The sequence below is a fragment of the Oncorhynchus kisutch genome, unplaced genomic scaffold (genome assembly GCF_002021735.2).
Source record: "Oncorhynchus kisutch isolate 150728-3 unplaced genomic scaffold, Okis_V2 scaffold1659, whole genome shotgun sequence".
In the NCBI taxonomy this organism is placed as follows: Eukaryota; Metazoa; Chordata; class Actinopteri; order Salmoniformes; family Salmonidae; genus Oncorhynchus; species Oncorhynchus kisutch.
In genome coordinates, this window is record NW_022263604.1 from 14,824 (window position 1) to 41,309 (window position 26,486).

Below are 26,486 nucleotides of genomic sequence, written 5' to 3' on the forward strand. Positions count from 1 at the left end.
CCCACCCCCTCTCCCCCTCTCCTATCAGCCTCACCCCCTCTCCCCATCCCCTCTCCCACATCTTCTATCAGCCTCACCCCCTCTCCCCTGTCTTCTATCAGCCCCACCCCCTCTCCCCATCTCCTATCAGCCCCACCCCCTCTCCCCATCTCCTATCAGCCCCACCCCCTCTCCCCATCTCCTATCAGCCCCACCCCCTCTCCTATCAGCCCCACCCCCTCTCCCCATCTCCTATCAGCCCCTCCCCCTCTCCTATCAGCCCCACCCCCTCTCCCCATCTCCTATCAGCCCCTCCCCCTCTCCTATCAGCCTCACCCCCTCTCCCCTGTCTTCTATCAGCCCCACCCCCTCTCCCCATCTCCTATCAGCCCCACCCCCTCTCCTATCAGCCCCACCCCCTCTCCCCCTCCCCTATCAGCCCCACCCCCTCATCTCCTAAGGCTGGTGCTGGGACGAGGGGAGGGAGTGGAGATTATCCCCTGTGCTGGAGTATTAAGAAACGATTAGTGGAGATTAAAGGCCTGCCCCAGAGTCTGCACGACTCCAGGCAACAAGAATGGAGCTGGCTCAGCCAGAGAGAATCAATATCAATACGCCTCCTACTACTACTACTGTGTGTGTAGGTACTGTGTAGGTACTGTGTACAACTGAGTACCAGCACACACAGCCAATGATGTCATATGTAATAAAATGATATGCTATTGATATTCCGAGGCTTGACTGCAGTGTATTGTCCTGAGTGGTATTCCCTTGGACAGAGTAGCTTAGTGCTGAAACATAACTGGGTCGTGTTCAGTTGTCACGAAAAGGCAAAAAACCAGTCAGAAACAGAGTAAAACAGGGAGGTACTATCTGAATCCAATAAGTAATGCAAGTTTTTGCCTTCCGTTGCAAATCACTTTATTACGGTGTGTCCTTATGAAAAAGACCTTGGTTTCCGGGGGCATGTAGAGCAGTCAGGATTGGTGGACAGGTGATTTGTCACCACAGATGCCCCCTGCTCTTCAGCCTTTACAGGTCAGGTCACACACCTCACCGCATCACCGAGCCCCCCGACAGGCATCCGCATGGATCCATCTGCTGCCACCATTAGCTGATTACATCACCAGCACCCACCTCACTGACTGACCGGCTTACCACAGAACCTTCCATCACTCAGCCTGCCTTCATCAGACACTGGAGATGAAACAGTTAACATGAAGTCTGTGTCCTAAATGGCTCCCTATTATAGTGCATTACTTTTGACCAGGGCACATCCACTATAGGGAATAAGGTGCTGTTTGGGATGCAGGGTGCTGAGAGGTGTTAGGTGTATGTCAGGGCGCGTACACTGCTGCTCATGTTGAGTTACTATGTGCACTTAGTGGTTACTTCCTGCTACTTTGTTAATTCCTATTTTGTAGTGGATACTTCATTCTATAAATCCCAGGAATATGTTTGGATGGACAAAACAACAACAGGGGTGGTAGGAATCAAATCTCGACCCACAGAACCAAATCTGGTGTCTGCGCTGGCCGGCTATTCCATTAGAGTCCATTCATTTATGTAGCAGTCTGTCGTGAGAGACGAGGTAAGAACGAATGTGGCTTTAAATTCCCTGTGTAGGTGGATATTTTCGTGAGAGAGGGCAAGGCCTGTTTCCCAGGAAGCATTCAATGAGGCTTTTTTAATCTGGTGCTACAGGGTGATGCACACATGTCACGCTCCTACCACCCGTGGCCAGCTGCCCTCTAACCCACAACATCCCCCACCCACATCATTTAGACATCCTCTCAAAATTGTCTCCTTAAAATGTTTCATAAACAAGCGCTTCAATACAGAGAAGAGAGCAAAGCAGGAAACAACAGAACATGGTGTATCTTTCCATCCATGAGGTTGTAACCTGCTTCCTCTGCTGTAATCTGGGAGGCAGAATGAGATGTGCGTTGACGCCTGACGGATTAGGGCCCGAACCAACGTCTCTCTCTCTCCCACTCCGCAACAGAAGGACCCAGCTAGCAAATCCCAGGCTTTAACCACGGGGAGGGCTGCAGTGCAATACAGCTTATGATGTAACCAGGACCCTGACCGTCCGTCACGACAGGCTCGGAGTGTGTGTGGCGGGTAGGGGGATGACAGTGGAGTGTATAGAGGTCGTGGAGTTCTCATGGCAGGGTAACTACATCGATAAACCATGTAGAAGAAGAGGGGCATGGACCAACAACGACCAATATAGTGTATGATGTGAAGAACAATAGTAGGGTTTTGGAAAAGGAAGTATTTCACCTTCAGAGTTCAATGATGACACTGGCTAGTGTGACCGGTGAACAGTAGTCACTTTATTGGGCGATCACATGGACTGCATGCTTGGTGTAATTCAGTCACCTAATGTATTTCCTAAATCATTAATTCTACGGAGAGGATTCTCTGTAGTGAGCTGAATTTATTCATACCATCATATCAGAACAGACAAATGCACACGTATTCTGTACAAATAGAAAAATCATTGAATGCTCTGTAGTATACAGTACGGCCCCCCTCAATTTATAAAATGATTTAGAATACGTTCCTACCACTGACATCAAAAGGAGCGTTTTTGTTTTAAAAAAATAAAAAAAGACTCAAGGGACAGCTACACATGCATTGGAGACACCAGCTGTGATATTCTCTGGAGTCAAAATGGCTGCCTAGACAGGTCATCAAAAAAATACTGTACTAGTAAATCCTGAGTCTTCACAAATCCCAGTGTGTGTGTGGAGTGGACTACAGTACAATAAACCACACAACAACAGGTAACATATTTCAGAAGTAATGTTTCATTGGAATCATTCTAGGCAGTGAAGGTTCTTACAGGGGACAGTTGATAATTGGGATGCTTCGTAGACATCCAGGGTACAAGAAGAACATTGACTAATATAGCAGGGGGTGGAATTAGTGGAAAGGTTCCTGGGTTTCGGCACAACCTGATTGCATATGAAGTCCATGACAACAGAGCAGAGAGTGATTGTGATTTGGTAACCGCATTCTATAACAAACATGGAATAACACTCACATAGACATAGTACCAAAACGTCATCAATGGGACTGTGATATAGGTTCAGAATGAAAGGTGAATTGGTGGCGTCCCCCTTGGCTTTTTGGTTATTCTTTAAGTAAATGTTAAGGTGTGCAGAAATAAATACTAAATACTCTCTAACCCATGTCACACAATGCTCAACATCAAAGCTAAAAAAGGACATTCAAACAAAAAAACACATCTACTATATACACACACACACACACACACACATAGTAAACAATGCATTGATAAATCCGTCACTTTATATTCCCCTGCAGATGTACATTAAAAATATATATTTTTACATTGTACAGAGCGCAGCATGTGGAAACCATAGAGAATGATAGAGGCCTCTACTGGCCAAAAGGCTGTATTAGCATGGGCAGTGCCATTTAGGGCTTCCACCATTTTAATGTAGTCAAACGGGGGGGGGGGACTTCCAATTTCATGGGCTGATCCTCCACTGACAGAGTAATGTCAAACCGGGTTATCAGGAGGGATCAGTCAATCGTGAAGAGGAAAACGGACTAATTCAGAAATGGAGATGGCCTCAATGGCACTGCCCATGCTGTCAGATGCTATAATGGCATAGATACAAAGATGAGCCCTCTATCTATCTCTATGGTGAAAACGGACTATCCCTCCCTCAGCTCCCGGCGGTGGCCATTTTGGGACTTTGTTCCAGTGGAACACACCTGCCAAGGGAGGATTCAGTGTCACTGCTCCAGAGTCACTACCTCTACCGCCTGGCCGTCCAGTGTGACCGTGTTGTCGATGCGTGTGGCCACAGGCGCCATGGCCACTTGTACGGGCCGGTTCCCCTGGGCTAGGCTGGTAACCACCGTCTGGTACATGCTGACTGGGATCTGCACCAGGCCTGGAGAGAGAGACGGGGGATACAGGCTTAGACATGTTTAAAGAGTATAAAGTAGCCTTTTCTTCTGTTCTCCATCGACCTAAATGTCTTTTTATTCTATTTATTTAACCAGGTCGGCCAGTTGAGAACACCTTTATTTAACCAGGTCGGCTAGTTGAGAACACCTTAATTTAACCAGGTAGGCTAGTTGAGAACACCTTTATTTAACCAGGTAGGCTAGTTGAGAACACCTTTATTTAACCAGGTAGGCTAGTTGAGAACACCTTTATTTAACCAGGTAGGCTAGTTGAGAACACCTTTATTTAACCAGGTAGGCTAGTTGAGAACACCTTAATTTAACCAGGTAGGCTAGTTGAGAACACCTTTATTTAACCAGGTAGGCTAGTTGAGAACACCTTAATTTAACCAGGTCGGCCAGTTGAGAACACCTTTATTTAACCAGGTAGGCTAGTTGAGAACACCTTTATTTAACCAGGTAGGCTAGTTGAGAACACCTTTATTTAACCAGGTAGGCTAGTTGAGAACACCTTTATTTAACCAGGTAGGCTAGTTGAGAACACCTTTATTTAACCAGGTAGGCTAGTTGAGAACACCTTAATTTAACCAGGTCGGCCAGTTGAGAACACCTTTATTTAACCAGGTAGGCTAGTTGAGAACACCTTTATTTAACCAGGTAGGCTAGTTGAGAACACCTTTATTTAACCAGGTAGGCTAGTTGAGAACACCTTTATTTAACCAGGTAGGCTAGTTGAGAACACCTTAATTTAACCAGGTCGGCCAGTTGAGAACACCTTTATTTAACCAGGTCGGCTAGTTGAGAACACCTTTATTTAACCAGGTCGGCCAGTTGAGAACACCTTTATTTAACCAGGTCGGCTAGTTGAGAACACCTTAATTTAACCAGGTCGGCCAGTTGAGAACACCTTTATTTAACCAGGTCGGCTAGTTGAGAACACCTTAATTTAACCAGGTCGGCCAGTTGAGAACACCTTAATTTAACCAGGTAGGCTAGTTGAGAACACCTTAATTTAACCAGGTCGGCCAGTTGAGAACACCTTAATTTAACCAGGTCGGCCAGTTGAGAACACCTTAATTTAACCAGGTCGGCCAGTTGAGAACACCTTAATTTAACCAGGTCGGCCAGTTGAGAACACCTTAATTTAACCAGGTCGGCCAGTTGAGAACACCTTAATTTAACCAGGTCGGCCAGTTGAGAACACCTTAATTTAACCAGGTCGGCCAGTTGAGAACACCTTAATTTAACCAGGTCGGCCAGTTGAGAACACCTTAATTTAACCAGGTAGGCTAGTTGAGAACACCTTTATTTAACCAGGTCGGCCAGTTGAGAACACCTTAATTTAACCAGGTCGGCCAGTTGAGAACAAGTTCTCATTTACAACTGCGACCTGGCCAAGAATAAAGCAAAGCAGTGCGACACAAACAGAGTTACACATGGAATTAACAAACATACAGTCAATAACACTATAGAAAAGTCTATATACATGATGTGCAAATGTAGTAAGATTAGGGAGGTAAGGCAATAAATAGGCCATATTGGCAAAATAATTACAATTTAGCAATTAAACACTGGAGTGATAGATTTACACATTCATCTTCTGCACGTAGAGATACTGGGGTGCAAAGGAGCAAAAAATAAATAACAATATGGGAATGAGGTAGTTGGGTGGGCTATTTACAGATGGGCTATGTACAGGTGCAGTGATCGGGAAGCTGAACTGACAGCTGATGCTTAAAGTTAGTGAGGGAGATAGAAGACTCCAGCTTCAGCAATTTTTGCAATTCGTTCCAGTCATTAGCAGCAGAGAACTGGAAGGAAACACGGCCAAAGTAGGAGTTGACCAGTGAAATATACCTGCTGGTGCGCGTGCTATGGGTGGGTGCTGCTATGGTGACCAGTGAGCTGAGATAAGGCGGGGCTTTACCTAGCAAAGACTTATAGATGACCTGGAGCCAGTGCGATTGGTGACGAATATGAAGCGAGGGCCAGCCAACGAGAGCATACAGGTCACAGTGGTGGGTAGTATATGGGGCTTTGGTGACAAAACGGATGGCACTGTGATAGACTGCATCCAATTTGTTGAGTAGAGTGTTGGAGGCCATTTTGTAAATGACATTGCCGAAGTCAAGGATCGGTAAGATAGTCAGTTTTACGAGGGTATGTTTGGCAGCATGAGTGAAGGATGCTTTTTTGCGAAATAGGAAGCCGATTCTAGATTGGAGATGCTTAATATGAGTCTGTAAGGAAAGTTTACAGTCTAACAAGACACCTAGGTACTTGTAGTTGTCCATGTATTCTAGGTCATAACCGTCCAGAGTAGTGATGCTGGACGGGCAGGTGGGTGCGGGCAGCGATCGGTTGAAGAGCATGCATTTAGTTTTACTTGTATTTAAGAGCAGTTGGAGGCCACGGAAGGAGAGTTGTATGGCGTTGAAGCTCATCTGGAGGTTTGTTAACACAGTGTCCAAAGAAGGGCCAGAAGTATACAGAATGGTGTCGTCTGCGTAGAGGTGGATCAGAGAATCACCAGCAGCAAGAGCGACATTATTGATGTATACAGAGAAAAGAGTCGGCTCGAGAACTGAACCCTGTGGCACCCCCATAGAGACGGACAGAGGTCTGAACAACAGGCCCTCCAATTTGACACACTGAACTCTATCAGAGAAGTAGTTGGTGAACCACGCGAGGCAGTCATTTGAGAACCCAAGGCTGTTAAGTCTGCCGATAAGAATGTGGTGACTGACAGAGTCGAAAGCCTTGGCCAGGTCGATTAAGACGGCTGCTAGGTATTGTCTTTTATCGATGGCGGTTATGATATTGTTTAGGACCTTGAGCGTGGCTGAGGTGCACCCATGACCAGCTCGGAAGCCAGATTGCATAACGGAGAAGGTACGGTGGGATTCGAAGTGGTCGGTGATCTGTTTGTTAACTTGGCTTTCGAAGACCTTAGAAAGGCAGGGTAGGATAGATATATGTCTGTAGCAGTTTGGGTCTAGAGTGTTTCCCCCTTTGAAGAGGGGGATGGCTGCTGCAGCTTTTCAATCTTTAGGGTTCTCAGACGATACAAAAGAGGTTGTTTAATGCAGTACGCTCAACCAGCCTCACAACCCGAAGACCACGTGTAGTAACCATGCCAGCCCAGGACCTCTACAATGTTTAATGTCATTAATTGTAATTGTTTGAAAATGTATTTTTAGTTATGTGTCAGACCCCAAGGAAGACTAGCTGACATCATGGCGTCAACTAATGGGGATCCTAATAAACATTTATATTCCATATTTTCTTGTCTGATGTTATACATGTAATTGTAAATTCACATGTAAATTGTGAAGTGAAATATTAATTTCCCAGAATGAGAGGACAATCCATTTTTCTATGCTATTCTATATTTTGGCCACACATACAATGCAGTATTGACAAAGGGGCTGATGAAATGGACAAATGACGATTGGCCATTTTAGTTCTGCTGTGAAGTGCCTTGGCCCATGAGGGTCTTTAAGGTGGGGTTAGGGCCTGAGAGAGAGCCATGCTAGAGTCAAACCGCTTTAGGCAGCCATTTTAGAGAGGCTGCATTGCAGAACAATGGTCCAATTGAGCCTGCCTGCCTCTCCTCCCTGCCCAGCTGTGTGTAAGTGTGTGTGTGAGAGAGAGAGACTATGCCTGGGGATTACTACTGCAGTCACGTGGGTCTCTGCCCAGCCCCACAAGCTGTCACAGCCTAGGGGAAGGAGGTCATAGCTGGGTATGGTGGCGGGCGGGCGGATGCTCAGGGTCATTCCACATTTCAGTGATACACCGGCATAATGATAACTAATGCTGGCATTTTGAAATTGATGCATAAATGTGATCAGCAATATGATAACCCACACCTCTTTACCTTATCCACTGGATCCACTAAAGGATCCAGGCCGCTCCTTTAGAACATGTGATTAGTTTAAACACCACATTTTAGTGTTAAAATGTAACGTGAGAAACTACATTTAAACAGTGTCAGTCTACAGACACATTAATAAAGTCTCAATTATGTTTCATTTATAAAATCACTAAATGTAATGCCAAGTAAATCCATTTGGTCGACTCGTATGATCAATCTGCGCGTATATGCTCTCTCTAAATGAGGCCCCAGGTCCCCCTCTGTAGTAGTCTAACAAGCCCCCTTGGTCCAGCTACGTGACAGAATCAAGTTGAGTTGATCGACTGGCTGTGATGATTGTATAGTAGCAGGGCTTACAACGGGGGGGGGGGGGCAGTCTGGCATAGTAAGTCTACCATGTCTTGACTGATTTCAAGTCAATGCTAATATGGCACAATTTGCTAGCTAGCTGACCAACAACTAACAATGTATTTGAGAGACAAGCGCTTATTGTGCAAATGTAATTATGTTTTCAATAAACATTTGGAGACTAAATATAGTTTACATGTTGTCAATATGCGGCAGGTAGCCTGGCATTCAGAGAGAGAGAGAGAGAGAGAGAGAGAGCCCGGTGCTTACTGAGTCAAGTACCAGGCCAAGCCTCTCACACTTCACTTACTGTGACATTGAGGGCCATGGTCGACGAGTGTGTATGTGTGCTAGGGACAAAGCTAGCCAATCAGGCAGCACTTCAAACAGTAGCCCCTCCACTCCTCCATTACGGTGATTAGGTAAAGGTCAACAGGCTCAGGAGAGGAGCAGCACTGGGCCAACAGGTGAAGGGGCTGGTTGTTAGCTGAGTGGGGCCTGCTGCTAGCTAACAGACTAAAGGATGAGCTCTAAATGGCATTCTATTCCCTATACAGTGCACTACTTGTGACCGCTTTGGACAAAAGTAGTGAACTATATTGGGGATAGGGTGCCATTTGTGATGCAGCCTAACAGCAGAAGCTACAAGGGAGGGAGGTTTAGAGCTGTGGCTTCTACCAACTGGCTAAAAGGACCCACTTGTAGAATGATGGGGCATGGAAGGGGCTCCAGCTATCCCACAATGCCTTTTCCTAGACTCAGGCTCCTCAGTTCTGCTGCCTCCCTCCCTGTCCATTCATGAAACAGAGTGGCTGGGTTTCCACTAGATAACACAGCCACAAAGTCAAAATTGACTTTTTGGTCTTAAAGTTAGGGTTAGCAGTGTGGTTAAAGTTAGGTTTCAAATCAGATTTTAAGAGGATAAATTGTAGAAAGGGGCGGGGTTTTGCCATAATTACGACGTTGTGGCTGTGTTAACTAGTGACAACCCAACAGTCTTAAAAAGGGTAGCCATTTTGTAAATGACAGTATGATGCATGTCCAAATCAGAACATGTTTTTCGTCGGTCTGTCACTCCTGTGAAACATACCACACCCAATAGGGACAGCGTTAACTTCACTTAGGAGAAAAGCATTAGATTCTCACTGCAATGCAATGCAGTGACTGTAAACTGATGGGCAGGCACATTGTGGGGGGGGGGGGGGGGGGGGGGGGGGGAAGAAGGCTTCCTGATGTCCATTTCTTTAAATGTAGTTGTAATGCTTGCTAATCAGCTTTGGGTGTTTAAAGACACGCCTTTGCTAGTGGCCTTCTTCCCAATGCAGCCTGTGGGCAGTGGTAGAGGAGGGGACAGTGTGTGTGTCACCATGAGGCCGGTTGCTGTCCGGTCCCAGGGCGCTGACAGCTGGCCCAGTGATTAGACTATAGACTGATAATGGAGTGGATCAAAGCCTCTTTAGCAAGAGCACTTCAGGGAGATGACAACGCCCCCGTGCCTGGGGGGGTAGGGATTGTCACCAGCAGGGGCATGGCCCACTGTAGGACAGGGGACTGACGTGAAGAGACAGGAAACCAGCCCTGAAGGCAGAGAGGGAGGGGTTGAGGGATGGGAGTTAGGTTGAGGGATGGGAGTTAGGTTGAGGGATGGGAGTTAGGTTGAGGGATGGGAGTTAGGTTGAGGGATGGGAGTTAGGTTGAGGGATGGGAGTTAGGTTGAGGGATGGGAGTTAGGTTGAGGGATGGGAGTTAGGTTGAGGGATGGGAGTTAGGTTGAGGGATGGGAGTTAGGTTGAGGGATGAGAGTTAGGTTGAGGGATGAGAGTTAGGTTGAGGGATGGGAGTTTCTGGAATGATGGTGGTGGAATGTTACGTGGATAAAAGCTGCTGCTGAGATCATGATGTAACCATCAGCTGATGAGAGCTGGTATCATACGACCTGAAATAATTTAAATAACTAATCAGTATATATTGTAAATGTGCATCTACAGTATGAACGGTCTGCAGCAGAGTTGTAGAGACACAGTAGGGATTAATAGAGTGGTGGACATACTCACACGGGTCTCTCCTGCCCACTATCTGTTGCATCAACACAGAGTGGACTAGAATAGAGAAGCTCACTGGCAGCTCCTGTCCGATTCCCTCACATACTGACCAGACCTGGCTTTAAATACATGCCTATTTCAGTATTTGAAATACTTATTTTCTTGTTTTGAAATGTATTTGAAAGTAATTGAAATACAGTAAATAGTACTGGAACCCAGGTGTGATACTGACACTGTGTAACTTGGAAGACCAGACTCAATGGAGGAAATGCTGTTGGTAAAAAGAACACCTTCACTAATGTGTCCCGGTGTTGCCACAACGCAAGAATGAAACTCATCAAGTCCTTTTATGTGGATCTTCCCTTCTGGGGTAAAAGCAGAAGACAAGAAACTCCACAACTAAAGTACAGGACCAAATATCCAATCATACCAACTCCCTTGTTAAATGCACATGAAAACCTACAGCCTTGTTGAAAACCTACAGCCTTGTTGAAAACCTACAGCCTTGTTGAAAACCTACAGCCTTGTTGAAAACCTACAGCCTTGTTGAAAACCTACAGCCTTTCAGTGATTTTCATTTGCCACCCTTCCAGACAATTTGAATGAGTTGAATATGAAAGGAGCTTGACTTGCTCTGACTGTAATGAATGATATAAATCTAGTGTAAACTGAGTTCCATTAACATTCAGTTAACATTCAAACAAGGAAACTGGACCAGTTGTGGTCACGTAATGAAATGGGCAGAGGAAAGTTCAGGCAGGCCACTGCGCTAAACTAAAATAATTCTCCCCCCAATTAGTCCTTTTGGAAGTGTTTCTTGTTAAGCCCTTTTGTTGGTCTGGACCGAGTATCTAGTATGAGCCACACACACACACACACACAACAGCACAGCTGGGGAACCTGGGTTATCCTAGCGAGAGCAGGGGGACAGGTGTGTGTGTTTGTATGTGCAGTGTTACCTGTAGCCGACACCCCAGACAGGTCATCTTGGTATGGGAGGATTATGTTCAACTGAGTGACTTGGTCGTTTTGTATGCATGGTGTCTAGCTATATGAAACAACGCGTCGGGTTCAAACGCTAGGGCTGCGTCGGGTTCAAACGCTAGGGCTGCGTCGGGTTCAAACGCTAGGGCTGCGTCGGGTTCAAACGCTAGGGCTGCGTGGGGTTCAAACGCCAGGGCTGCGTGGGGTTCAAACGCCAGGGCTGCGTGGGGTTCAAACGCCAGGGCTGCGTGGGGTTCAAACGCCAGGGCTGCGTGGGGTTCAAACGCTAGGGCTGCGTGGGGTTCAAACGCTAGGGCTGCGTGGGGTTCAAACGCTAGGGCTGCGTGGGGTTCAAACGCTAGGGCTGCGTGGGGTTCAAACGCTAGGGCTGCGTGGGGTTCAAACGCTAGGGCTGCGTGGGGTTCAAACGCAAGGGCTGCGTGGGGTTCAAACGCTAGGGCTGCGTCGGGTTCAAACGCTAGGCCTGTTTGAATTGACATTTTGGTCATTTAGCACTTATCCAGTGCAACTTACTGTTGCATTTATCTTCAGATAGCTAGGTGAGACAACCACATATCACAGTAAGTACATTTTCCATCAATGAAGTAGTTATCAGCAAAGTCAGAGCTAGAAAGGGGGGGTGTCAGTGTGAGTTCCTGAAAGCATTATTATTATTTTATGTTAGGGGAGCGTTGTAATGCTAGGGGAGCGTTGTAATGTTAGGGGAGCGTTGTAATGTTAGGGGAGCGTTGTAATGTTAGGGGAGCGTTGTAATGCTAGGGGAGCGTTGTAATGCTAGGGGAGCGTTGTAATGCTAGGGGAGCGTTGTAATGCTAGGGGAGCGTTGTAATGTTAGGGGAGCGTTGTAATGTTAGGGGAGCGTTGTAATGTTAGGGGAGCGTTGTAATGTTAGGGGAGCGTTGTAATGCTAGGGGAGCGTTGTAATGTTAGGGGAGCGTTGTAATGCTAGGAGAGCGTTGTAATGCTAGGAGAGCGTTGTAATGCTAGGGGAGCGTTGTAATGTTAGGGGAGCGTTGTAATGCTAGGGGATCGTTGTAATGTTAGGGGTGCGTTGTAATGTTAGGGGAGCGTTGTAATGCTAGGGGAGCGTTGTAATGCTAGGGGAGCGTTGTAATGTTAGGGGAGCGTTGTAATGCTAGGGGAGCGTTGTAATGCTAGGGGAGCGTTGTAATGCTAGGGGAGCGTTGTAATGCTAGGGGAGCGTTGTAATGTTAGGGGAGCGTTGTAATGTTAGGGGAGCGTTGTAATGCTAGGGGAGCGTTGTAATGTTAGGGGAGCGTTGTAATGCTAGGGGAGCGTTGTAATGTTAGGGGAGCGTTGTAATGTTAGGGGAGCGTTGTAATGTTAGGGGAGCGTTGTAATGCTAGGGGAGCGTTGTAATGTTAGGGGAGCGTTGTAATGCTAGGGGAGCGTTGTAATGTTAGGGGAGCGTTGTAATGCTAGGGGAGCGTTGTAATGTTAGGGGAGCGTTGTAATGCTAGGGGAGCGTTGTAATGCTAGGGGAGCGTTGTAATGTTAGGGGAGCGTTGTAATGTTAGGGGAGCGTTGTAATGCTAGGGGAGCGTTGTAATGTTAGGGGAGCGTTGTAATGCTAGGGGAGCGTTGTAATGTTAGGGGAGCGTTGTAATGTTAGGGGAGCGTTGTAATGTTAGGGGAGCGTTGTAATGTTAGGGGAGCGTTGTAATGTTAGGGGAGCGTTGTAATGTTAGGGGAGCGTTGTAATGTTAGGGGAGCGTTGTAATGTTAGGGGGAGCGTTGTAATGCTAGGGGAGCGTTGTAATGCTAGGGGAGCGTTGTAATGCTAGGGGAGCGTTGTAATGTTAGGGGAGCGTTGTAATGCTAGGGGAGCGTTGTAATGCTAGGGGAGCGTTGTAATGTTAGGGGAGCGTTGTAATGTTAGGGGAGCGTTGTAATGCTAGGAGAGCGTTGTAATGCTAGGGGAGCGTTGTAATGTTAGGGGAGCGTTGTAATGTTAGGGGAGCGTTGTAATGTTAGGGGAGCGTTGTAATGCTAGGGGAGCGTTGTAATGTTAGGGGAGCGTTGTAATGTTAGGGGAGCGTTGTAATGTTAGGGGAGCGTTGTAATGTTAGGGGAGCGTTGTAATGTTAGGGGAGCGTTGTAATGCTAGGGGAGCGTTGTAATGCTAGGGGAGCGTTGTAATGCTAGGGGAGCGTTGTAATGTTAGGAGAGCGTTGTAATGTTAGGGGAGCGTTGTAATGTTAGGGGAGCGTTGTAATGCTAGGGGAGCGTTGTAATGCTAGGGGAGCGTTGTAATGCTAGGGGAGCGTTGTAATGCTAGGGGAGCGTTGTAATGTTAGGGGAGCGTTGTAATGTTAGGGGAGCGTTGTAATGCTAGGGGAGCGTTGTAATGCTAGGGGAGCGTTGTAATGTTAGGGGAGCGTTGTAATGCTAGGGGATCGTTGTAATGTTAGGGGTGCGTTGTAATGTTAGGGGAGCGTTGTAATGCTAGGGGAGCGTTGTAATGCTAGGGGAGCGTTGTAATGTTAGGGGAGCGTTGTAATGCTAGGGGAGCGTTGTAATGCTAGGGGAGCGTTGTAATGCTAGGGGAGCGTTGTAATGCTAGGGAGCGTTGTAATGTTAGGGGAGCGTTGTAATGTTAGGGGAGCGTTGTAATGCTAGGGGAGCGTTGTAATGTTAGGGGAGCGTTGTAATGCTAGGGGAGCGTTGTAATGTTAGGGGAGCGTTGTAATGTTAGGGGAGCGTTGTAATGTTAGGGGAGCGTTGTAATGCTAGGGGAGCGTTGTAATGTTAGGGGAGCGTTGTAATGCTAGGGGAGCGTTGTAATGTTAGGGGAGCGTTGTAATGCTAGGGGAGCGTTAATGTTAGGGGAGCGTTAGGTAGGGGAGCGTTGTAATGCTAGGGGAGCGTTGTAATGCTAGGGGAGCGTTGTAATGTTAGGGGAGCGTTGTAATGTTAGGGGAGCGTTGTAATGCTAGGGGAGCGTTGTAATGTTAGGGGAGCGTTGTAATGCTAGGGAGCGTTGTAATGTTAGGGGGAGCGTTGTAATGTTAGGGAGCGTTGTAATGTTAGGGGAGCGTTGTCATGTTTAGGGGAGCGTTGTATGTTACGGGAGCGTTGTAATGTTAGGGGAGCGTTGTAATGTTAGGGGAGCGTTGTAATGCTAGGGGGAGCGTTGTAATGCTAGGGGAGCGTTGTAATCGCTAGGGGAGCGTTGTAATGTTAGGGGAGCGTTGTAATGCTAGGGGAGCGTTGTAATGCTAGGGGGAGCGTTGTAATGTTAGGGGAGCGTTGTAATGCTAGGAGAGCGTTGTAATGCTAGGGGAGCGTTGTAATGTTAGGGGAGCGTTGTAATGTTAGGGGAGCGTTGTAATGTTAGGGGAGCGTTGTAATGCTAGGGGAGCGTTGTAATGTTAGGGGAGCGTCTGTAATGTTAGGGGAGCGTTGTAATGTTAGGGGAGCGTTGTAATGTTAGGGGAGCGTTGTAATGTTAGGGGAGCGTTGTAATGCTAGGGGAGCGTTGTAATGCTAGGCGGAGCGTTGTAATGCTAGGGGAGCGTTGTAATGTTAGGAGAGCGTTGTAATGTTAGGGGAGCGTTTAATGTTAGGGGAGCGTGTAATGCTAGGTGGAGCGTTGTAATGCTAGGGAGCGTTGTAATGCTAGGGGAGCGTTGTAATGCTAGGGGAGCGTTGGTAGAGTGTTAGGAGCGTTGTAATGTTAGGGGAGCGTTGTAATGTTAGGGGAGCGTTGTAATGTTAGGGGAGCGTTGTAATGCTAGGGAGCGTTGTAATGCTAGGGGAGCGTTGTAATGCTAGGGGAGCGTTGTAATGTTAGGGGAGCGTTGTAAGTTAGGGGAGCGTTGTAATGCTAGGGGAGCGTTGTAATGCTAGGGGAGCGTTGTAATGTTAGGGGAGCGTTGTAATGCTAGGGGAGCGTTGTAATGCTAGGGGAGCGTTGTAATGCTAGGGGAGCGTTGTAATGCTAGGGGAGCGTTGTAATGCTAGGGGAGCGTTGTAATGCTAGGGGAGCGTTGTAATGCTAGGGGAGCGTTGTAATGCTAGGGGAGCGTTGTAATGCTAGGGGAGCGTTGTAATGCTAGGGGAGCGTTGTAATGCTAGGGGAGCGTTGTAATGCTAGGGGAGCGTTGTAATGCTAGGGGAGCGTTGTAATGCTTAGGGGAGCGTTGTAATGCTAGGGGAGCGTTGTAATGCTAGGGGAGCGTTGTAATGCTAGGGGAGCGTTGTAATGCTAGGGGAGCGTTGTAATCTAGGGGAGCGTTGTAATGCTAGGGGAGCGTTGTAATGCTAGGGGAGCGTTGTAATGCTAGGGGAGCGTTGTAATGCTAGGGGAGCGTTGTAATGCTAGGGGAGCGTTGTAATGTTAGGGGAGCGTTGTAATGCTAGGGGAGCGTTGTAATGCTAGGGGAGCGTTGTAATGCTAGGGGAGCGTTGTAATGCTAGGGGAGCGTTGTAATGTTAGGGGAGCGTTGTAATGTTAGGGGAGCGTTGTAATGTTAGGGGTGTGTTTGAATGGTATGAGGAGTGTCAGTAGAGTATTTCACATTGATTTATACAGGTGAGTCAATTACCTGACAATAGTTGTTGAGAGGTTGTGTGGTACGTACCGCTGCCATCCTGCACTCCAGTCAGTGCCCCTACAGCAGCCGCCGTTTCCCCGGCCAGAACGATTTGACCTCCTCCCTGTAGGGTGGCCTCAGCAAGCGTCGCCACTGCATGGGCCGCAGCCTCACTGCAACACAATCACACACACCTTAGAGATAGCAAGGAGGTAAGGCGTGACTATGTGTCCCCCCCCCTACGCATCCAAACAACGTTGACAGACTGGTGGACAATGACAATTATAGGGAGAGGGGACAACAACCCAAGCCCCAACCCTGACAGTATGGTGGTGCCAGAGGCCCAACATTAGCCTACAGTTGACTGTATGGTGGTGCCAGAGGCCCAACATTAGCCTACAGTTGACTGTATGGTGGTGCCAGAGGCTCAACATTAGCCTAAAGTTGACTATATGGTGGTGCCAGAGGCCCAACATTAGCCCACAGTTGACTGTATGGTGGTGCCAGAGGCCCAACATTAGCCTACAGTTGACTGTATGGTGGTGCCAGAGGCCCAACACTCTCACCCAAACACCCACTCCAACTCCAACTCCCAACATCTGAAGGGGAGTAGGCAGCGCACCATTGCACATATTTGGCTCTGCATTGGGACACTCTTTAAAACAATACACCCCCCCAAACCGACCCCAGTGCCCCAGGGACTGCTGACAAGGAATAAGGTCATTAGAACATGGGGGGGATGGGGTCATTAGAACATGGGGGGGGGGGTCATTATAAAGCATCTTTTCAGCCAAAAGATTTTGTGTGGAGGTGCTGACTAATGGCAAATAAACTACAAAAATAAAGATAGTCAAACACTCTATATATAAACTCCCAGTAATTTATTGGATAAATCACATTACTTTGGGAATCTGTCACATATTCCTCAACAGGGATACTAACTTCTAGTTCTCCTCTTCCAGCCAAACGACACAGGAAATATAATCAACACACAAGAGTTTCATCCACAATGATTCATAGAATGACTGTTTACAGCTCACATTTATAGAACAAACTAGAGATCACACTGAACAGAATTGACATCCCATTTTCTACTATTCTGTCATAATGAGAACATCCATTAAGATAAAAAGCTCTCTTTTTGAGAGAGAAAAAAACATTTTCCCTCCTCAGTGGGCACTGGGGGTCGGGAAACAGGGACGGAAGGTTCTGGCAAAGTGCCGCACTGCTCACATGAGGCAACCAGGAGGGAATAAGGGAGGGAAGGGGACTCCTGTAACAAGCCCCAATGGGAACTCCTAGACACTGGAGGAAATTACTCCAAACTACCGTAGTGTCGACGAGTGCACCGCCAGCATCTACCGTGGTGTCGACAGGTGCACCGCCAGCATCTACCGTAGTGTTAACGAGTGCACCGTCAGCATCTACCGTAGTGTTAACGAGTGCACCGCCAGCATCTACCGTAGTGTTAACGAGTGCACCGCCAGCATCTACTGTGGTGTCGACAGGTGCACCGTCAGCATCTACCGTGGTGTCGACAGGTTCACCGCCAGCATCTACCGTAGTGTTAACGAGTGCACCGCCAGCATCTACCGTAGTGTTGACGAGTGCACCGCCAGCATCTACTGTGGTGTTGACGAGTGCACCGCCAGCATCTTCACACTTAGTTACAAAAAAGCAAATGACTTTAAACCAGTTTTTAGCCGTTTTACTGTTTAGCTCACAAAACACCCGTTACCCCACTTTTGTGAAAAGCGCAATCTCATTCAGCAGTGGTTTCCTGAGTAATAAATGTAGTGGCTGATTAGGTTGGTTATCAACCACTTAAAACCCCCAGAAACCAGGCGAGGCAGTTGAGTACAAAGGTAACGGCTAATTAATTAACTAAAATTAAACACTGAAATGGGAGGAAAAAGCAGCTGACCCCATGTCCCTATGGGACCCTTAGTTTCCTGCTCCAACTGTCCCCTCTTTCTGACATCACAGGTGTTATAGAACTACCTATGCAATTAGAGACTATGGGAATAACACTCTTCAGCCTAGTTGCCTGCCCTCCCTTGTTACGGCCCAGACCCCAGGGCCTTGTGTCAGCGCTTGCTGATATGAATACACCTAGATGCACTTTATTCACGCTGTAAGATGCCTCATTGCTAATGTAAGCACTGTCCTTAAAAGGTCCAAGGCAGCTGTTTTTATCTCAATATCAAATCATTTCTGGGTAGCAAATAAGTACCTTACATGATTGTTTTCAATTAAAATGGTTTAAACTAAAATAGCTTCTTAATAAAGGGCAATTTCTCAAGCAAGAACTTTGCTAGGACTGTCAGAGTGGCCTGAGTGGGGAGGGGAAAATGTTAATCCAGCTGTTATTGGCAGATGTTTGGAACTCTTTCTTATTGGTCTAATTTACCGCATGGTGAAATTTCAGGCGGTGTTTTCAAAACAGCTCTAACACTAAAATGTCATTATCATCATTTATACAATTTCACAGTATTATTCCAACCTCAGTTTAAATACATAAAACACAGGAAATCACCAGTTTGACTGCCCTGGGCTGGGCCTTTAACCGTCAGTTTGACTGCCCTGGGCTGGGCCTTTAACCGTCAGTTTGACCGCCCTGGGCTGGGCCTTTAACCACCAGTTTGACCGCCCTGGGCTGGGCCTTTAACCGTCAGTTTGACCGCCCTGGGCTGGGCCTTTAACCACCAGTTTGACCGCCCTGGGCTGGGCCTTTAACCGTCAGTTTGACCGCCCTGGGCTGGGCCTTTAACCACCAGTTTGACCGCCCTGGGCTGGGCCTTTAACCACCCGTTTGACCGCCCTGGGCTGGGCTGGGCCTTTAACTGCCCTGGGCTGGGCCTTTAACCATCATTGGGGGACATGCTAAACTGACTCCACACCCTTGTACCAGCATCCTGCATTAAGCTCACAGAGAGCCCCTCCCCCAAGCAGTGCAGCAGGAGATGTAATTCTGTAAACAACGTGCACAATGCACACATTTCAATCTCAAAATGTTTCTGCAGGTTTCATTCAGTTTGGATGTTTTTAGATTGACACAGTGTTACGTAATGACATTCTGTAACAACATTATACCATAGTTACAGAGTTTATATTTGATTTAACATTTAAATATACAGTTTAGTCTCACTGACATCAAATCTATTTCACAAGAGAAACCTGTTAGAGATGGCAGCAGTCACTGAGGACTGTCAGTAGCTAAAATGATACACATTGAGGACTGTCAGTAGCTCTTGGGTAAAACAAATGTATTGACAAAGGAAGGCCGCTGTCCTGCAGTCCTTGCCAGTGAGTATCTTTACTCTCAGTATTCAGCTAATGGGTCCACAGCCCACGGGTCACCTGACCAACAGGGCTCTGCCTCGTCCTATCAGAAGGTCCGTGTGAAGTTGTGCATTACGTCATGCAGCCAGGCCCAGTTGGTCACATTTTTGACTGCATTAGGCCTTTAAGTAAACATGGATGGGTCATCCAATGGCTGTGGTATCTGTGTGTTGTCATTATGAAGGCTGGTCCTCTCAATAGTCACCTACTCCCAGACTCCCAGACCCTGATTGTCCACAATGCTGTTGAGTTGTACATTTTCTTCACTTGGCTGGATGACCCTGCTTGTCCCTTTAGACCAACCCCCTAGAACACGCCCTACCCGTTAAGTGCCATGGTGACAGTGTGCCCTAATGAACACTCCCTACCCGTTAAGTACCATGGTGACAGTGTGCCCTAATGAACACTCCCTACCCGTTAAGTGCCATGGTGACAGTGTGCCCTAATGAACACTCCCTACCCGTTAAGTGCTATGGTGACAGTGTGCCCTAATGAACACTCCCTACCCAATTAAATGCCATGGTGACAGTGTGCCCTAATGAACACTCCCTACCCAATTAAATGCCATGGTGACAGTGTGCCCTAATGAACACTCCCTACCCAATTAAATGCCATGGTGACAGTGTGCCCTAATGTACACGCCCTACCCGTTAAGTGCCATGGTGACGGTGGCTCCCTGCTGCATCTCCTGGGAGGCGGCGACAGCGGCCTCAGCGAGGGACGCGACCGCCTGATTGGCCTCGGACGCCTGTGTGGTCTGTATGGTCATCTCCCCACCCTGCAGAGTCGCCCAGTTCTGCTCAACCTGGCCAGTAAGGAGGGATGGAGGGGGAAGGAGGAAGAAAGAGAGAGAGGGAGGGATGGAGGGGGAGAGAGAGGGAGGGAAATAGAAGGAAGAGGGTAAGAGGGAGAGAAAAAAGATAAGAGGTGGAGAGGGGGGGTGAGAGCAAGTGAGAGATGGAGAGAGGAAGTCGTAAGAGAGATGGAGAGAGTAAGAGAGGGGGAAAGTGACAGAGAGAGGCAGAGTTAGGGTGTTTCTACACCACGACAAACAAAAACGAATATGATTGTGATCCTTCGACAAACATTTGTCGTAGTCAATGAACATAAAATGTGAAGTAGATCTGCCGCTTACAATAAACTGTGGCGACACCTCCATCGGTAACGTGCGACACACCGACATATTCTGGTGAAGAGTAGAGAGAACTTGCTATTCAGCAATGATATTGAAACAGAGTATGAAGTTGCATTTCAGGGATACAGAACAGTAAACATGACATGTTCCTCAGCAAGAGATGAAGGCATAGAGATATGACAATCCTACAAATACCAGATCATGCAAATTACAATAAAAATGTTTTGTTGGCCAACATATTCAGACAACGCTTAAAAGCTTTTTCTTTTGTTGATTAAAATGATTAAAAGCTTTTTTTCCTCCCCAATTTCATGATATCCAATTGGTAGTTCATCTTGTCCCATCGCTGCAACTCCTCTATGGACCCTGGAGAGGCGAAGGTCGAGAGCCATGCGTCCTCCGAAACACGACCCCGCCAAGCCGCTCTGCTACTTGACACACTGCTCGCTTATCCCTGAAGCCAGCCACACCAAATGTGTCGGAGGAAACGCCGTACAGTTGGCGACTGAAGTCAGCATGCATGCCCCCGGCCTGCCACAAGGAGTCGCTAGTGCGCTATGGGACAAGGACATCCCGGCCGTCCAAACCCTCCCTTAACCCGGGCAACGCTGGGCCAATTGTGTGCCGCCTCATGGGTCTCCTGGTCGCGGCCGGCTGCGACACAGCAATGCAGTGTTTTAAACCTCTGCGCACTCGGGAGGCCAGAACGCATAAAAGTGGAGTATTAAAAAATTGTGTTTAAAACCAAAGCCTTGTATTGATCATCTCTTGAAAATGAAATAAGACAATAAACCAATAGGATTATTTATCCATGCGTGCACATCTATGGCTAGCAGTATCGCCAGATCCCAGAGTGTCAGGTATACCACAGTGTTGCATGTTGTACAACACTTAACACAATGAAACAAAAACAAGACTGATTTCTATGGCGCTTTTTACATTAGCGCAGGGTTTTTTCTGGATCAAAAAAGGGCTTAGGTGGTGGGCGTGGCAACGGGCGCAGTCAGCCCGTAGGCGCAGATGAATTTAAAAGGCCCTCATCTTGATGGTGTACAGTATTATTTGCATTTTAAGCCAATTTCCCGCAGTTCTACACATTTCTCCATGGAGCTGAGATCATTTTCAGGAGGTTTTAAAAGTTAATTTCCTGCAGTGCTCACATTTCTCCATGGAGCGGAGATCATTTTTCGGGGGGTTTTAAATGTTAATTTTCTGTAGTTCTTCATATTTCTCCATGGAGCTGAGAGAAGATATTGCAGTTTTAAAGCACATTTCCTGCAGGTCTGCCATGGTTAATGCGGTGTTATTCTGCTCAAACATAATAACCAAATCAATACTGCTAAATTTATTGTTTTTACTTTGATTGTTAGTTCTCAAAGATCATATTCTAATATATATCTATATATATATATATATATATATATTGTCTTTCCTACATCCGTTATATCTGTCATTTAAGTTTACACTGAAGTGTTTTCCATCCCGAAAATCTATAAAAAATAAAAACGGTTTTCTCCCTCACTGTATGGACATAGGTGACCCGATAAAACGTTTAGGTGGCCCGCCCAAGGATTTCAATGGCAGAAAAATCCCTGTCAGCGCTTTAAATAGTAAGGGGGAAATCACCTCATCCATGACCAATGTGTAGAACCCACCTGGGTGTGGTCTGGACTGCCCCTTTGCGCCAGAAAGCTCACCACACATCAACTATTGCCGAGGAGAGGTGAGGAATGATATATGCCAATTAGGAATCAGGAGATGGTTAACATTTGCATCTCAAAAAGAGGAAACGCTGTCCGCACACTGCAGAAAAACGACCTTCAGGCTTTAAACGCCATCAAAATCGTTTAGTATTTATTTATTCTAAAAGTGATAAGGTATAAAGGGGCATATTGCCTAAAAGTGTGTAATGGAGCCAGTTAGAGAAACCTTTCAGCTACACACTATGTTCACTACTCTGGAGACTTAACATCTAACACTCCTCACAGAATAGTAGTAACACACCTCACACACAGGAGGGACTGCCATTACAACCGCATACAGTCATCAGATAGGAGAATCAGGTGTCTCTACAAGTGTGTGTATTTGTAAGTGTGTGTGTGTGTTTGTGTTCTGAGAGACTGATGAGGTGTGTGGTGTGTGTACCTCTCCGTCGTTCACAGTGTAGTTGACCTGGGCCACGGTCACTGTGCCTGGCAGCTCCGAGGCATCGGCCAGAGTGGCCACCGTCTGCCCTGTGCCCACCTGAGGGGCAGAGAGAGAGCGAGAGAGCGAGAGAGGAGTGGGGAAAGGGAGATTACAATGGGCAGCCTGGCTTGAGTACAAAACAGCCAAATCCTTCCCATGGATTATCCCTCCAAATCATCATCCAGGGCATCTTTTAATCACTGCCTAGAGAGGGCGAGGCCCCGCGGCCCGCCTAGAGAGGGCGAGGCCCCGCGGCCCGCCGAGAGAAGGGGAGGCCCCGCCGGCCCGCCTAGAGAAGGGGAGGCCCCGCCGGCCCGCCTAGAGAGGGCGAGGCCCCGCGGCCCATCTAGAGAGGGGGAGGACTGCGCCATCTGGATCCTTAGTAGAGTTGCAAAATTCAGGAAACACACCCAAAGTTCCCAGGTCTTTCCAAAATCCCAGTTGGAGGACTCCCAGGTTGGTAAGTCCCTCCCAGCTTATTCCCTTCTGATTCAGGGAATCCTCCAATCGGGATTTCTGAAAAATCTGGGAACTTTGCGAACGTTCCCGGAATGTTGGGACCCTAATCTTGACTTGGAGTAGGGTTAAGTTGGCCCTAGACGCTGATCTTGGGTCAGTTTAGCATTTCCCCACAAAAAAATAAGCTGATCTTAGATCTGTTCCTAGGGGAAACTTTACCCCGGAGCTTGACCAAATATTGGTTAAGGTAGATCCTAGATCTGTACCTATGGGAAACCTGACCTGTATGAGGGAGACGGTGCCGTCGGGGTTGCTGATGGTCTGCACCACGGTCTGTGAGGGCACCAGGTGGGTGATGCTGTGGGTGGCTGTCGTCATGGCCGTGTGCTGTGGCACCTGGTCCTCAAAGGCGTACAGCAGGTCCTCGCGTCCATGCTGCTTGTAGCAGTTCTTCACAATGGTCCGCAGCGCCTGCGTCCACGACACCTAGCAAGGGGCACCACAACAAAACGACATGTTATACAAGGGGACTGGTACAAATGGGTTTCAAGAGTATAGGAAACACAAACCAGACAGATTTACGATACAGTTCACTGTCGTTTAACTTTACTAATTGATATAGTGGAGTGAAACGGAGCTGAATTCAGTCTGGGCTTTAGTTGCAATACTTAAGTAATTTCCTTGCAATGATATTCTGATGGTATACTTTTTTGTATATTGTTGTCTTTTATGTAAAAAAGTAACTCACGAAACAAAATGTACATTTGTATTCATTGATACCTATGCTTCATAACTAAACATATTTTAAACAGTAAAGAAGTCATTTCCACATAACTTATAGTTGGATTGTCCCTGGTAGAACTCTGTCCCACCAAGTTATTATAGTTGGATTGTCCCTGGTAGAACTCTGTCCCACCAAGTTATTATAGTTGGATTGTCCCTGGTAGAACTCTGTCCCACCAAGTTATTATAGCTGGATTGTCCCTGGTAGAACTCTGTCCCATGTTATTATAGTTGGATTGTCCCTGGTAGAACTCTGTCCCACCAAGTTATTATAGCTGGATTGTCCCTGGTAGAACTCTGTCCCACCATGTTATTATAGTTGGATTGTCCCTGGTAGAACTCTGTCCCATGTTATTATAGCTGGATTGTCCCTGGTAGAACTCTGTCCCATGTTATTATAGCTGGATTGTCCCTGGTAGAACTCTGTCCCACCAAGTTATTATAGTTGGATTGTCCCTGGTAGAACTCTGTCCCATGTTATTATAGCTGGATTGTCCCTGGTAGAACTCTGTCCCACCAAGTTATTATAGTTGGATTGTCCCTGGTAGAACTCTGTCCCACCAAGTTATTATAGTTGGATTGTCCCTGGTAGAACTCTGTCCCACCAAGTTATTATAGTTGGATTGTCCCTGGTAGAACTCTGTCCCACCAAGTTATTATAGCTGGATTGTCCCTGGTAGAACTCTGTCCCACCAAGTTATTATAGCTGGATTGTCCCTGGTAGAACTCTGTCCCACCAAGTTATTATAGCTGGATTGTCCCTGGTAGAACTCTGTCCTAAGTTATTATAGTTGGATTGTCCCTGGTAGAACTCTGTCCCACCAAGTTATTATAGCTGGATTGTCCCTGGTAGAACTCTGTCCCACCAAGTTATTATAGCTGGATTGTCCCTGGTAGAACTCTGTCCTAAGTTATTATAGTTGGATTGTCCCTGGTAGAACTCTGTCCCATGTTATTATAGTTGGATTGTCCCTGGTAGAACTCTGTCCCACCAAGTTATTATAGTTGGATTGTCCCTGGTAGAACTCTGTCCCACCAAGTTATTATAGTTGGATTGTCCCTGGTAGAACTCTGTCCCATGTTATTATAGTTGGATTGTCCCTGGTAGAACTCTGTCCCACCAAGTTATTATAGCTGGATTGTCCCTGGTAGAACTCTGTCCCATGTTATTATAGCTGGATTGTCCCTGGTAGAACTCTGTCCCACCAAGTTATTATAGTTGGATTGTCCCTGGTAGAACTCTGTCCCACCAAGTTATTATAGCTGGATTGTCCCTGGTAGAACTCTGTCCCACCAAGTTATTATAGCTGGATTGTCCCTGGTAGAACTCTGTCCCATGTTATTATAGTTGGATTGTCCCTGGTAGAACTCTGTCCCACCAAGTTATTATAGCTGGATTGTCCCTGGTAGAACTCTGTCCCATGTTATTATAGCTGGATTGTCCCTGGTAGAACTCTGTCCCACCATGTTATTATAGTTGGATTGTCCCTGGTAGAACTCTGTCCCACCATGTTATTATAGTTGGATTGTCCCTGGTAGAACTCTGTCCCATGTTATTATAGTTGGATTGTCCCTGGTAGAACTCTGTCCCACCATGTTATTATAGCTGGATTGTCCCTGGTAGAACTCTGTCCCAAGTTATTATAGTTGGATTGTCCCTGGTAGAACTCTGTCCCAAGTTATTATAGTTGGATTGTCCCTGGTAGAACTCTGTCCCACCAAGTTATTATAGTTGGATTGTCCCTGGTAGAACTCTGTCCCACCAAGTTATTATAGTTGGATTGTCCCTGGTAGAACTCTGTCCCACCAAGTTATTATTCTCTAACCGTCTCCACTCAAAGACCCTTTAACCTCCACAACGTCCTACCTCTCTACCATATTCAACATTGTAATGATACCAGGGAGTCAATCCTCCTACCTCTCTATCATATTCAACATTGTAATGATACCAGGGAGTCAATCCTCCTACCTCTCTATCATATTCAACATTGTAATGATACCAGGGAGTCAATCCTCCTACCTCTCTATCATATTGAACATTGTAATGATACCAGGGAGTCAATTCACAGGGAAAGTGTGTTTTCAACCTCACCCTCTGTTTCTGTTCCTCAGTGCGCACGTCGCTGCGCACGTTGGCCCAGGGGATGTCCTCTGGCCACCAGATGGGCTTGCAGCTCTCCTTGCCCCAGCCAGGCTTGCCCCTGCCCGTCGAATACTTCAACATCTCTGGGATGAACGCTCGCAGCTGGGCCTGACCAGAGGAAACAAGATACGGGGGTGAGTGGTACACACACACACACACACACACACGTGCCTTTGACTAGGGGGAGGAAAGAGGTACTGATTACCTACCTGCAGCTTGCTGAGGTGGACTGGGCCCAGAAATAGGATTTCTAAAAAGGAGACCACACTGCACTGAGGTCTATCTACAGGCCAGTCTACGACTGAGGCTCCAGTCTGCCTCCCTGACTGATGAACTAACACAATCTTGGCCTAATGGCTCTGAACTTGGGTGGCACTAGATGGAAGAAAACAGACTGATACCTGGAGAGACCACCTGGACTGCGTTCTTTTGTTTTCCGCTGAAAAACATTTTACAACTTTTCTCTGTTGCCTGCCCAAATGAACAAACCCCTGTTCTGGGCAGAAAACCTGAACCGCCTCAATAGTTGACACTGTAGTCTCCATCAGCTGTAGTATAACAAATGACAACATCCAGATAAACACACCCATTTTGCGCTGGCCAGATTAACCACAGTTCAATAACATGTTAACAGACTGCTGTAGACACCAGAGGAGATTCAGTGAGATTAACATGTTAA

At 47.0% G+C, this 26,486-nt stretch overlaps 1 protein-coding gene across 1 annotated transcript; it reads right to left on the reverse strand.

Annotated features, from left to right (window-relative positions):
• Nucleotides 1–2,298: 2,298 nt before the first annotated feature.
• LOC109866072 (nuclear respiratory factor 1-like) lies at nucleotides 2,299–25,944 on the reverse strand. Its single transcript, XM_031818849.1, has 8 exons — nucleotides 25,757–25,944; nucleotides 23,164–23,367; nucleotides 22,381–22,479; nucleotides 21,862–21,942; nucleotides 20,236–20,286; nucleotides 19,748–19,905; nucleotides 15,807–15,931; nucleotides 2,299–3,914 (listed from the first exon to the last, which is right to left on the reverse strand). Exons 1-8 carry the CDS (start codon nucleotides 25,886–25,888, stop codon nucleotides 3,754–3,756), a joined length of 1,011 nt encoding a protein of 336 aa, XP_031674709.1. The 5' UTR covers nucleotides 25,889–25,944; the 3' UTR covers nucleotides 2,299–3,753.
• Between the last annotated feature and the right edge of the window lie 542 nt (nucleotides 25,945–26,486).